The sequence below is a fragment of the Melospiza georgiana genome, chromosome 1 (assembly GCF_028018845.1).
Source record: "Melospiza georgiana isolate bMelGeo1 chromosome 1, bMelGeo1.pri, whole genome shotgun sequence".
Lineage (NCBI taxonomy): Eukaryota > Metazoa > Chordata > Aves > Passeriformes > Passerellidae > Melospiza > Melospiza georgiana.
Window position 1 is genome coordinate 137884628 of NC_080430.1, and position 13559 is coordinate 137898186.

At 42.9% G+C, this 13559-nt stretch overlaps 1 protein-coding gene across 1 annotated transcript in view; it reads left to right on the forward strand.

The window, feature by feature from the left end:
- Nucleotides 1–4731, forward strand: part of SAMD12 (sterile alpha motif domain containing 12) — a 168207-nt gene extending 163476 nt beyond the window's left edge. Inside the window, exon 5 of the mRNA XM_058020316.1 lies at nt 3770–4731. Within this exon, the coding sequence (XP_057876299.1) occupies nt 3770–3792 (23 nt within the window). The 3' untranslated portion in view covers nt 3793–4731. The remainder of the gene's footprint in view (nt 1–3769) is intronic.
- The last annotated feature ends 8828 nt before the right edge of the window (nt 4732–13559 follow it).

Sequence of the window (13559 nt, forward strand, 5' to 3'; positions counted from 1 at the left end):
AGGAAGAGGCTCCAGGGAGAGCTTATAGCACCTTCCCCTTACCTTAAAGGGGGCTACAGTGAGCCTAGAGAGAGAATTTCCACAATGGTGTGACAGGACAAGGAGCCTTACCCTGAAAGGTTTAGATAAGGTTTAGGAAGGTGTTCTGTACTGTGAGGGGGGTGAGGCCCTGGCAGGGTTGCCCAGAAAAGCTGGGGATGCCCCATCTGAGGCAGGGTCCAAGGCCAGGCTGGAGGGGGCTCTGATCCAGTGGAAGGCTCCTTGCCCGTGGCAGGGGGGTTGGAGCTAGGTGGTCTTCAAGGTCCCTCCCATCCCCAATAACTGGACAGTTTCATGAACTCTAATTAGTTAATAGCAAGATGAAGCAAGTCTGCAGTAATATACAGCATATTAAAATGTCTCAAGTGACATGAGACACATGAAGTGAATTACCTATGTCCTTTCTAACACAAAAAATATTTCTAAATGAAGCCAAATGCAGTTTTTCACAGACTCCAATGAATAGATGGTAGAAAGATGTTTGGAAATAGACATTTTTCATTATAATCCTGTGTTTGAAATGTGCTGACTTTAGAAATTTAGTATAAAATTAGTTCCAGGAGAGTAAACCTAGCAAAGATAATGGATGCTTGTTTTCTTTATCAGAATCCCTCAATTATGGAAATGTGGCAAATAGGTAATACCTCTAGGTTGAGTTGAATTAACATGTGTTCAAAATGAATCTAAAATATGTCCCTTTCTCAGACAAAAATCACATAGCACAGATACTCAAAAATTGAAATACATCTCTGGCTTTGAAATGATAGTTGTTTTTCTGCATCAGCTTCTTGAAAATGTCATGTGAGATTAGATCTGTTCACTGTTGCGTTGGTAAGCATATACACCCCCTGCAAAGGGCTGTCTTTGTTTACTGTCTCAGGCTGGGTTTTCAAAGGCAACTGCTCATTTGTGATACCTTTGATAAAGATCTTTACTTTCAGTAAACACTGGATATGAACTGTTACAAAACCAGGGTCCTTAGAGGAGCCTCCAGCTGGGCACGAAAAATGATGCAGGTAATGAGGAAGAATAAATGCTTCTAAAACCCTGTCCTCAAAAGACAAAGTGAGAAGAAACAGGCTAGATGACCACTAAAGCCTGAGTTTGCTTGCTCTAATTGCAGAGCTTGACAGAGCTACTACTGTCTGCTTGCTCAGTGTTGGCAGCTGTGTCCAGACCCTCTGATGGCTCAGAGTGGTTGTGCTCCCTCTGTGGGGTGGATGGAGCTCAGGTTGGCATCAGTTGCATTTCTCCTCATTCATGGGTTTCTGTCTGAAGGGCCAGCTGGCTCATTTCAAACTGAAGTACAAGGACAAGCTAATGACTGAGACAATGGGGATGATTGGGGAATTTCAGCATGAGTGCAGTCCTGAGGCCTGACCTGATGTAATTAGCTAGTTTGCCCATTTTATTTTAGTCCTCCAGATCTGTGGCTAAGCAAGGTATTTTCCATTGCTTAGGAGAGCTTTTGAAATTTTCCTTTCTTTGCAGCAGATGAGCTCAAAGAAAGAGAGATGGGTCTTTGTGAGACAGGCTTATCTCCACTGATGCTACACAGATGGGAGACACCCTCTAATTCACCTGAAATCAAATACTTTTGAGATTAAGTACCTGTTTGCTCTCTCCAATTTTAAAACCTCCCCATAGATTTGCCCTTTGTCTTCAAAATTGCTTATGTCACCATTGCTTTCTTTTCTGTCTTGGGGGATGCAGTCAGTTGTATCTGTATCTGTCTACACCAGCTGAAGGCTCAGAACCTTCCTGTATGTTCTTCCATGGTGTGAAACCGGTTGTTGGGTCTGAAATGTGCACCTTTCTCAGGCCACTGCTGATGTGGGCATCTCATGTAGTAGATGACAGTAGGTGGTGTTGGGAACATTGCCCTAGAGAACCTGGAGGATAACAGCAAAGCAGCTATAAAAACAGAAATCAGAGTAGCACTGTAATCAGGTAAATGTGCCCACATAAGGAGGGAAATAATTAGGGAAGCTGGTTTTTACTGTTCCTCTATTTCATAGGGCATATTTACACTCAGGGGTCAAGTGCTCATGGCAGGGAGTGGGTGGATTTTTTTAAGTCTTGTGCAATACCTACTGATTTATCATCCCATCCTTTCTCTGCTCAATCAGACCTTCATGTCCATTGCTACAGGAGCTTGGGGTTGGTAGAGGCAAATATGGGCAAAGTGACAGCTTGGCAGAGCCAGTCAGCCCACAGCCCACAGAGAGGAGCCTACCAGGAATGATTTTGAAGGAGTGAGAAGCAGGAATCCACTGCCAGCCTGAGTTTCAGCTGATGTGAATGCTGCCTTGGCAGCATCAGTATCCTGTTAGCTTCACAGTTGGGAACCTGGCCCCAAAACCCCAACAGTGCAGCTCATCCCACACCTACAGATACGTGCTTTCATGAACTAAGCAGGATGTCACCTGGAAAGGGTGCAAAGCCCATCCTGATGAGTCCCATCCCAGCACTGCTGTGGTCAGAGATTTGGTCCATAAAACAGGTGATGAGTGAGGGCTCGATGATGGACACAGCTGCATCCCAAAACATTTTAGTGGTGGCCTTGGCAGTGCTGGGTTAACACTTCGACTCAATGATCAAAAAGGCCTTTTCCTACCTAAATGATTCTGTGATTCCATGAAATAATATGGTGAGCTTGTCTCTGCATGGCTCCTCAGCCCCAGAAGCTTGAGCCTGTGATGAGTTTACAGGCAGTTATGTGCTGCACCCTGAATTAGCAACTGACTGTTGCACTCATCTCCTGTTCAGAAAGGCAGAACAAGGAGCACAAATCTCCTTCAGAAAATGTACAAGCTTAAAAATATTTGGGTTGGAAGAGGCTTCAGGAGATGGTTCCAGTAAACTCTGCTTGAAGTAGGGCCACATCAGGTTGTGTGGGGACTCATCTGGTTGAGCTGCAGATTTCTGTGTAGGTGGAAGTCCCACAGCCTGGTCGGGAACTTGGTCCAAAAGGTAACCACCTCACTTGGAAGACTTTTTCCTTGCATCTAACTGGAATATCTCTTGTTGCTTCTGGTGTCCGTTGCCTCTTGTCCTTTTGCTGTGCTTCTAAAGACAAGTTTGGGTGAAGGGGAAGTTACAAGTGACCTCCACTGTGGTGTGATGGCTGCACACCTCTGCAAGGGCTTTCAGAGCAGCCCCCAGCTCTGAGTGTGCTGTACTGCTTAGCAGGGCAAAGAGAAACTCTGCAACCTCCTCATTATCTTATGGGGTCTGAAGGGGGGAAGGATGGGGGTGAGCTGTTTTCACACCTATGCACCAATGGCCAGTTCTCACCATCTTAGCCAGCAGAAAGGGTGTGGGAACAGCAAATACTACTTGGGCGTTTGGCAGAGCCTTTCCAGCTTTTGGCCATCAAGCCTTCAGTAGTTAATGGAAATCCAACCAAACAGAAGAGCCCTGCTCTCTGGGACTCAGACTACAGGAAGAGTAAGCTGTGCTTTCACATGAGGCAATAAAATTCAAGTAGGATTTGTTAAATCATGCAAATGATTTCTGGTCTGCACTTTATCTAAGGAATGGATTAAGAGTTTTTTGATTGGTGAGTAAAGTTGATTAAAAAAAGTTCTAGGGTCACAATATATATTCTACAAGTACATTTACTAAGCTCAAACCTGACTTTTTTTCATTTTAGTTGAAATCATTATAATTTCTTTGCTCTGTTCTATACTCACAGTCTGGTTTTGTATTTCTGTTTTGTTTCTCACAGCCCCAGCAGAGAGCTCTCCATAAACATTTCCAGCCTCTAAAGCTGCTGTCCTGCCACTTGATATGAAAGTGAACTTTCCTTCATGAAAAAACCACAATAAATGGCGCTGCCAGAAGATGACCATGGAGGATTGAAGACAAACTTGAAGTAAAATCAGCCTACTCAGCTGATACATTCTGGGGAGACCTGGTTTGCTGTGGAGTAAATATGTGGTGCAAAATATCCAAAATATCTAATTTGTTGAAAATGGTCATTGACAGACCTTTAGCTGGAAAATTTCTTCCAGTCTTCATCACTGTGCATAACTTTTGAGTTCCCTTTAGGGGACTGTCTATGCCCTTCACTAGAAGTCCTGTTTTAGCATGGCAACTACTGGATTCTTTTATTATGTATGCAGATGGCATGATGTTTTAGGAAAAACTTACAACAATTCTCCAATCTCAGTGGATATGTTCACAATATTACACCCTGATAGGAATGTAAACGTCTTGTATGTGTTAGTTTTGCAGTCTAATGGTATTCTGTTAAACAATATCAGCACTTCATATGTGCTTTTCTCACAGAACTAGCACAGTCCATATATATATAATGGTCCTTTTTTAAAATACTGAGGATATGTTTCAGTGTTTGTGCTGAGACTGCATCCAAACTAAGCCCAGTACTAGCATCCCTTCACTGGTTCACAGTAGGTTGTGTAGATAGATTTGCACGTGGCAGAGATGTGACTTCTTTTATCAAGACTTAGAGAAGAGCTGTCACAGAGGTAGCCAAAACCAGGGTAGTTTGAAGGAGCTGTAGGATACTGTGTCTGCTCTCCCTCTCACCCACCAAATGTCAAAGGGTCCTGTTGTTGGTGTGCCAGTGTGTTTCCTAACTCAGCGAGGGAGAGGCAAGGGAGAGCCTTTCTCAGACATGTATGTGACCCTGGGTTTGGTCTGCAATAAAACCAGAATAAACTGGAAGAATTCAGGTTCTTTATGCTGGCCACCACTTATGTTTTGGGCAGGGCTGGGAAATTGTAGTCCAAACCAAACTCTCTAAAAAGGTAAAGTGTAAGACTATAGTTCTAGGGAGCAAGACACTCCCTTTGGAGAGGGCAGATTTCTTCATTAACTTTTTCCACTTTCTACTCAAAACAGTATTTTGGTAGGAACTGGGAATAAGCAAATGGCTCCAATAAGCCTTTCAATATACTGTAGCAGGCTCATGACTGTTGCATTCAATCTGAACGTTGTTTTTTGTTCAGTCTCTGAATGGCTGACCTCATCACTGGTTGTATCACAGCTGGCTGTGGTGCTGTTTCTTCCATGGGGACTCAGTGGAATTTGTGTCTGTCCCTTACATCAGGACCTTCTCAGCACACTCTTTATAATGAACTGATGTCATCAACATTCTGAGGGGGCTTACCTCTTTGTTCCTTCTTCCTTTAAAATCAAAGGTAGCTTTTTTGTGTACCTAAAGACTGTCACTCTCTCCAGCCTGATAGAGTAGAGTTGCTGTTAGCGTTAATTCCAAACTGTGCATGAGACAATGCTGTGTGAAGGTGCAGTGATGGAGAGAATGTGCAGTTAGAGAAAGTCACAGGCACCTTTCTGGAGGAAGCTCCTGTGTTATAATTCTTAAAAATTGTTGTGCAGTTCATTGCTAGAGAATGGAAGGTCAACCACTGAGGGTGTACAACAAACAGATAATTATCTTCAGGGTTTAATTTTTTTTAAGATGGTTATGGGCTTAGGTTTCAGCTCTCCACCCATCTCAGATTCAGCATAGTGGATACTTCTATAGCACTCAGTGCAAAAGCAAAATATTTTTACTGGTGACAAAGATTTTCAGAAGTTGCTAGTGATTTTTAATGGTTTGGGTCTTTCCATGGATTCTCAAATGGAGCTCCCGAGAATTACAGAGTAATCTTCTACATTCTCTTTCTGAAAATCCTGGTCCCTAATTTCAAATTAATTGGTGTAAAAATTCTCCTTAAAACATAAGGATCTTTGCCAATTGCAACATTTGCACTTTTTAGAGCTTTTCATAGGGTTGCAGGTTGGAATCTGATACCAATAGAGCTGGCCATGTGCATGGCACAGGTCCACTGTAAGCTTCAGCAAATTTTACAGCTCTTTCTGCTACAGGTTTTAAAAATGCACTCTGACAACTGACATCAATTTCATGTTGGTAAAGCAGTTAAAAACAAAATACTTTGATTGATATGTTAAATTAAAAAGAGAATGCTATACTTCTACAGTAGTTCTCTTATTTTACTACCCAGTGAAAAAAATCCAGAATAATTTGAATGATAAAAGAAGAGTTTATCAGAGAGTGTTATCTTTAAAGGGTGTGTGAGAAGAAGTTGGGTTAGGCAGAGAGCCACTAGAAGCTTTTTTTGTATCAATGTTAGTTTTGAACATCTTCCAGTATATGGGCATGAATTTAGATGTGTGCACTTATCCTGTTAAAACAGTTTGTTTTAAAAGCTTCCCAGGATTTTAGCTATGGTGACCTAGAAAAGCAGTGTTATAGGCCCTGAGAAATGTGAAAATCAAGTCCAGACCCTTGAGTAGCCAGACTCTGAGAGATGTCTGCTGTAGGTGCCTATTGGACAAACCTCCCCTGGAGCTGGTTTGGTCTCCATCCTGCAGCCAGCCTATGCATGTGGATAACTGCAAGCATAGCCCCCCGAGCCCCGTGACACTTCTCACGTGTGTGACTGTCTGCCAGAGCCATAAGGAAATAACTGTACTTTTTGGCTTGTATTTAACTATTCATTGTGTTTGGATTTTTTTAATCACTGTTATTCTCCCAAAGTAGGCCATGCTTCCTCAGGGATATTTATGAAATTGTTCTACATCTCCTGAACAACTATCTGGATCCCAGCATATTCTTCTGAAAACTTTTTAATATAAATAAACATGTGGGAGAGGTTTTTGTTCTTATGAATGGGGGCAGGTACTGTGTTCTCGGAAAGGCTGTTGAGTGCAGACAATCAAGTCTATTGCATTTTTTATGCTGAACACCTTATTAATACCAGACATATCCGCTTTTGCCTGGGTCGCAGGAACAGTTCAGGGGAAAGAATGCTTTATCTCCAGTCAATAAATCATTTATGTCGAGAGTGCCAAAGACCAAGTCAACATGAAAGGGAGCAAATAAGTTATTCCGGCAAAGGAAGTGAATTTAAATATGCTCAGAGCCATTAGTTCTCTGCAAAAGAGGGGAAGACTAATGCTGTTTTCATAAAGCAGCCATTATCAGCCAGTGCAGATAGATAAATTCATCAAGGCCGTGCTGCTGTTACAGTGATCACCAGTTATTATCTCTGAGACAAGGCAGGGTTGTGACCAGGACCCTGTGCCAGGTTCAGCATCAGATCCCTCCAGGAATCCCTGGCAGAGCTCAGCCATCCCGAGTGCTCCGCTCCGTGACACGGCCTCCACCAGAAACCTGAGGAGTTGCTCACCCCAGACAGCACACTGCAGCTGGGATCATCCTTTGCACTGTTTTGTTCCTTGTTTCTTTTTCAGCTGGGTGGCTTTCTGTGCCTGAGCACCTGCCATTTACTCTGTTAAGGGAAAGGCAGCCTTCCAGGAGGGGAGTTTGGAAAAGCTCCATGAGCTTTTTGGTTTTGCTGGTCCAGATGCATGGCAGTGCTGCACCAGTGAGTCCACCCCTCCCTGACTCTTCCTTAGGGTAAGTGTTGTCACTCAACTGCAGCTGCAATGTCACTGAGGAAATGAAACCACTAAAAATTACAAAATTCTGGGTTTGCCCTGAATTTTCAGAAGACCCCATGGCAGACCCTGGCAGACCTCCATTGGCACTACTCCATCACAGGCTCCAGAGATGTGTTGATTAGTGCCAGCCAAGGAACCAGCATCGAGGTGACATTTTTTTGTGATCACTAAAATGAACCTCCCTGCACCTGCCACAAAGCCAAAAGATCTGCATTATTCAAAATAAAGCAAAGTGAAACCCTGCATCTTTCACATTGGTCCCCTTAAGAGTTACCATCTCTGCCATCAGAGTCTCCTTGAACAGCTCTGCTGCAGGACTGCAATTAACCCTGGTACATATAGGCTGTCAATAAGATTTTAATTTAAAAAGAGAAGGTCCTTTGGTATAATTAGAATTGATGGGTGAGGGGAAAATATGACCAGCATTACCTGCAACCTCTTATAGTAAAATTCAGGAAAGTAATCTGGAGGGCAAAAAACCCACCAACATAATGTATGGGTGATTAGGCAGGCTCATGAGGATAAATCAGCAAATAAGGAAAGTAGATGCTTAATGAAGGAAGCCAAAAATGCATGGGAAGTCAGTGGCAAATAGGTTAGGGCTGGTTACACCAAAGACTTTACATACATCCTAATAAATACTGCCATAGCAAAGCTAAGTGTGATGTTAGACAGGCCCAGCACAGAGATTGCTCACACTACATTGGAAACCCAACAAACAGCCTTGTTTTGTATTTGAAAGCAGTGGAAGGAGAGAGTCAGATTACACATTAAAATGTAATTGCTCCTGCTCCATCAGTAGTTACAGTAACTATAATATTAAGCAGTAACTATCCAAACATAATTTTAAATTTGTAGAACCATTACCTGAATCCAAAAGTGAAGGAAAAATTTGCCTAGGACTCCTCAGAACCAGAAAGCATAAAGGAAGCTTCAAATGATACCAGACCCACAATAATGCAGAAGAATGAGTGGTTTGATACAGAAAACTATAGACTCATTAGCTTCCTATCAGTCTTAGGCAAAATCATGGAAAAGTTGATAGGGTGTAATCATTAGAGTAATTGGTAAAATTGTTCATATTATTTTTATAGAACTGTATTATGCCAAATAAACTTGCTATTATTTTTGTGGTATCAAAGGATTGTTGAGAAAAGAGGCTCTGCTGGCATACTATACTTAGCCTCCTATAGAGCATTTGATTCTGATAAAGAACAAAATAGCACAATGCAAAATCAATATCACCCATATTTAATGGATTAAAAATGGATTACAGGCTGATCACAAAAAATAGCTGTAAATATGAATTATCCTCACTGAGACTATTTCTGATGAGCTCCTCCCAAGGTTCGCTCTATTTTCAATATACCCCCCAGGGAAAGAGAAAATTACTGTTGGCAACAGCCAGAGATGACAAAAACAGGGGCACAATAAATAATGATTTGAGCAGGTCAGTACTGGAGAATAACCTGGAGGACAGAAAAGTTAAAAACCCAGGAGAGATGGCAGCAAGTCCAACTTAGTAGCATGGGGAGTATGCAATTACACAGTGGCTGTGAAGGTGTCATAAATTATCTGTTCAGCATCAGCCCCAGAGATGCCTTTGCCAGCTGGGATGTAGGACCTGGCAATAGTGATGCCATTCCAGTGTTTCAAGAAAGGTATCAACAACCTGGGAAGATTATTTTCAATAGTTCCCAGTGTCATTCAAGGGCAGGAAAACAGGTCTTATTATAGTGTCAAACTAATGAAGCTCAAGCTATTAATTTATCTCAGAAGCAATTTGAAGCGGTGACTTGATCTCTGTCTGCAATCACAATCTTCTGCCTGGGCAGGGAAACGCTGTCTGAAGGCAGGTGGCTCTTCTGTTTGGAGGAAAAGGGAATGATGTGCTCTGCTGGTTGGAAACTGATTTCAGGCTAGAAATTAAGTGCAAATACTCAACAGGGAGGATAATTACCAGTGGAGACAACTTACTCAGTTACCTGGTATGTTCTCCATCACATAAAGTCTTTAAATGTATGCACAGTATTTTTCTAAGTCAAAAAGCTCTACCTCAAACTGAAGCCCAGGCTTGGTGCAGCAATTACTGGGTGAAGTTATTAGGCATGTGTTATGCAAGGATTAGACTAGATCATCAGATGTAAACTTCTGAATTAAAAATATCCTGAAGTTTCCAATATTACAGGAAGGCAGGGCGATCTATATCCTCTTTTTTTTCTCTCCCCCACAAAATGGTATTAATTTAAACAGCTTCTGTGGAAAGCTCTGCATTTGGTATGAGCATCACTAGGTCTGCTCAAGTTGTAAGGTTCTGCTCCACATATTTAAAGGATGAGAACTGGACAAGAAAGGACAACAAAACCCTTGGACATACCAAGAGTCTGCAGCTTTTCATTGATGGCAGCCTGGGACAAAATGCTGCATGCAAATGATGGGGCCATGTGGATGTGTAGTCAAAGCAAGGCACAACAGCTGTGGGTTTGCCTCTTAAGGAGGCAGCATCTTGCTGGCAAGAAACAGATTTTCGTGCCTGCAACAAGTGGCAGAGAAGCTGCAGTGCTGATGGAGAGGGTGATTGTATCACTGTGCAGCTGGGCACAGCACACAGGTTCCTTGCTTCAAAGACAGCAAACTTCTGCTCTCATGAGGAGCCCCACTGGAGCTGGGTAATAAAGCCCTGCAAGCGAAATTACATCAGTGGGATTACCCAGAGACATGACAGCTGCTCCCAGCAGTGGGTTTTTGCCAGATTGGGTCCCATTACCATTGGCTGGATTGAATGTTGTACTTCAGAAATAAGCAAAGGAGTACTTGGTGTCTGATTCAGATCTCACAAAACCACTGTTGATGTGCACAAGGCAAGTGTGAACCACTGGAGTCACCGTCCGTGTGCTTCATCAACTGTGGGGAAAGCACAAACTGGATGTACAGTCCAAAGAGTAAACAGTTCACACAAACAAGGGAAACTATAAAAGCATTATTTACTGCAGATTGGTCCTGGACACCTTGGAGCTCTGGAGGAGAGTGTTCTGTGACAGGCATGGCTGGGGCCAGCTGGGATGGGGTGAAGCTGGACTGGCACATGACTCTGACACCTGCTTCTGCCATAAGAGTAGGACTGACAGCATTATCACAGCTCAGGCTCAGGCCAGGCTCAGTCTAAGAAGGAAATGAAAAGCTCCTTTCTGGTACTAATTCCAAATATATCTAAATAGTTTCTCAGAAAATAAAAATCCTCTGTAGTTGTTAAACCTCTAATCACACTCCTTCGATTAAGCATTTGCCTTGAATTTATCTATTTAATATAATGAGTCACCAAATTAAATAGCAAAACACAGGGGTTTTTATAGCAGAGAGATTGGTATTGCAGCAAAACTGCATGTAAGCAATAAGAAGCTGTGCAGGGAAGGAAAAAAACCCTCAGATTGTGCCATCAGATGCTTTGGGGACTTGCTAAGTTGGTTGGGTTTTTTTCAATATTGAGAGGGCAGCTTTACATCTAGGCAGAAGTTTTCCTTACCGAGCTAGGCTTTGGTCTCAAGAGCAGATAGAGAAAGAAATGTTTGGAGTCCTTTTGTCACTTTGTCTGCTTCCCTTGTATGTAAGAGGCTCCTTCTCTGCACTTCTGAGAAAGGTGGAGAGGAGATTAAGTGACAATAGAAGAAGCACAGAGGAACAGGAGCTTCCAGCCTATGCAAAGCATCTCGGCATGAGACTCACATCTCATCCTTCTCCCCTGAATCCAGCCCCACTGACCCAGGGGAGGAATGGAGCCATGCTGGGCTACCCCCCAGGCAGAGAGCAGTGCTCTGTCTGTGCTGAGCAGCTCCTGCAGCCACGGCTGGAGACATTTCCTGGCAGGACTGGACAATCCCCTGGTGATGGGAATGACCAGCATTTCCCCAGAGGGGATGTGTCCTCTCAGGAGAAGACTCCTTTGCTTTGCACTAAGCTGCAGGGATGCTTGGCAAGGTTAAGATGAGTATTTTTAAATTTCTCACAGATATTGCAGAATCTGAAGGTGGCAGGGCAGTACCTTGGGACATGCTGGGCTTTGCTTTCATTTCTTGTAGGGGCTGCAGCTACCTGGACCTGCCTCTAAATTATTGTTTCTTTTTCACTGTCTGGGTAAGAGGGGAGGAATGCCTGCCTGGCTCTGCACACCATAAACCAGCAAAGAGGACTCTAAATTTGGGGTCCTCTGCTTTGGGGAGTTGAATTTAGGGTTATTTGAACATGACCTTGAGGATGTCAGGCAGCTGGAATTGCAGTTGCACCTGAGTTGTCTCCAAAGGCTGCTTCCCAAAAAGGAGCCCATGGACAGAATCAGATCCCAGGCTGTGCCGGTGCATCCACATCGGCCTCTGATGATGGACATGACCTGCAGGGAGTGACAGGGAGGCTGGGATCAAGGTCCTGGGAGATCTGGTCTCCTGATGCAGGACATGGGATGCAGAAAGGCTGACTGTGAGCCCTTGGCCATGGTCGAAGCAGTCATTGAAGCCAGCAAGCCGTGTCTGGTCCTGCTGCCTTGGGACTCAGTTCTGGCTTAGATTCACTAAGGAAATACTCTAAGCCAATGATCTCCTTTTAATGTTAACTTGGTTGATAATCTAGGAAGATGCCAGCACTCTAATGCTTATAAAGTGACACACTTATTCCCAGCACATCTATGGCTGAACTTTTTAATGATGGAGCCAAATGAGGTGGCATGAGACAAAAGTGTGCCTTTTTGTTTGATGTACACTGCGTTTCCCCAGGCATCCAAGGTGTTCAGCTGCACAGCTGTGCTTTTTTCCCAAAACAAAACTTATCATGCAAACTAATTTTTAGTATACAAAATGGCCATCACTTAATTCCAACTAACAGCTTTTATATTCAGTCTTTACTTCTGTTTTCAAAAATCAACAAAAATAAAGCCCGGGCGGGAGGGAGGAGTTCTTTTAAACAATAAAATTAAAACCAATATCAAGTTTTTGGTATCTTTGGGCATGATCTCTGGAAGCTTTGGGTATCTGCTTTATCATTTTGTATATTTGACAATTTTGTACTCTGCATTGTTTGACTTCATTTGTGCATGGCAATGTATTAAAACATGGAATTTTTATTATACAGTAAAAGTATTTTGTTTGATTTAAATAAGATCAAGCTTGATCCAGGTCATGAACAGTAGGGGAAAAACCCCAGAATTTTCTCTAGAAACAATTCTCACCTGGCAGTCCAAGCATTTTCATTCAGGTTGTTTCCAAGACGTGAAGGTGGGCAGAGCTTTTTGCCCCCCCTCAGGTCTCCTTCCGCAGTGGCAGTGCCTGGCTCTGTGCAGTGAATTGCTGCACGGGTGCAGGGGTTGCCCAAATGCAGCACAGCACAGCTGGACCTGAGCAAAGGGCTCTGCTCTGCTGGGCAGGGCTTGGCTGGGAATCCAGACCAGCTCTTCTGGTTTTGCTTTAGTGCAGAGCAACAGTGAGCAGACACTGCACACTGCGAGGAAGAATTCTCCTTTCACTGCCCTTATTTCTCAAGACTTGGGGGATGCCCTTGTCAGCAGTGAAGCATCCTCCAAGGGGACCAAAAGAAGCAGGTACTAGACTGTTTATGCTGTGAGGCATTTCACTTCCATCCCACCCACCCCATTTATTCTCAGTATTTATGGCATGCAAGCAATTTAAAAGTCAATGGATTAGGTAGCTTTCACAAAAATGCTGAAATGATGAAATTCCAGCATGATATTATGCTCTTCCATATATGTAGGTTTTTCTTTTCAGCCATAATTCTGAATATTCTCACATTTGTAAGGCAGAGACTGATGACATGTTTGGTCAAACACAAAACACTGGATTAATATAAAATAGTAGAACAAAATTATATAGTGTAAGCTATAACTGACATAGACAAGATAATTTGTCATCTAAAAAAATCATAAATCATGTTTTTTATTTTAGCATCTCATGATGGGACTGCAATTTACTAAATTCTGTTTATATCTTTAAAAAGCTTTTTACTCCATAAACCTTGTCAGTGAGAAGAAAGTGTTAGCAGGGAAAGCTCTGCTTTTGAAC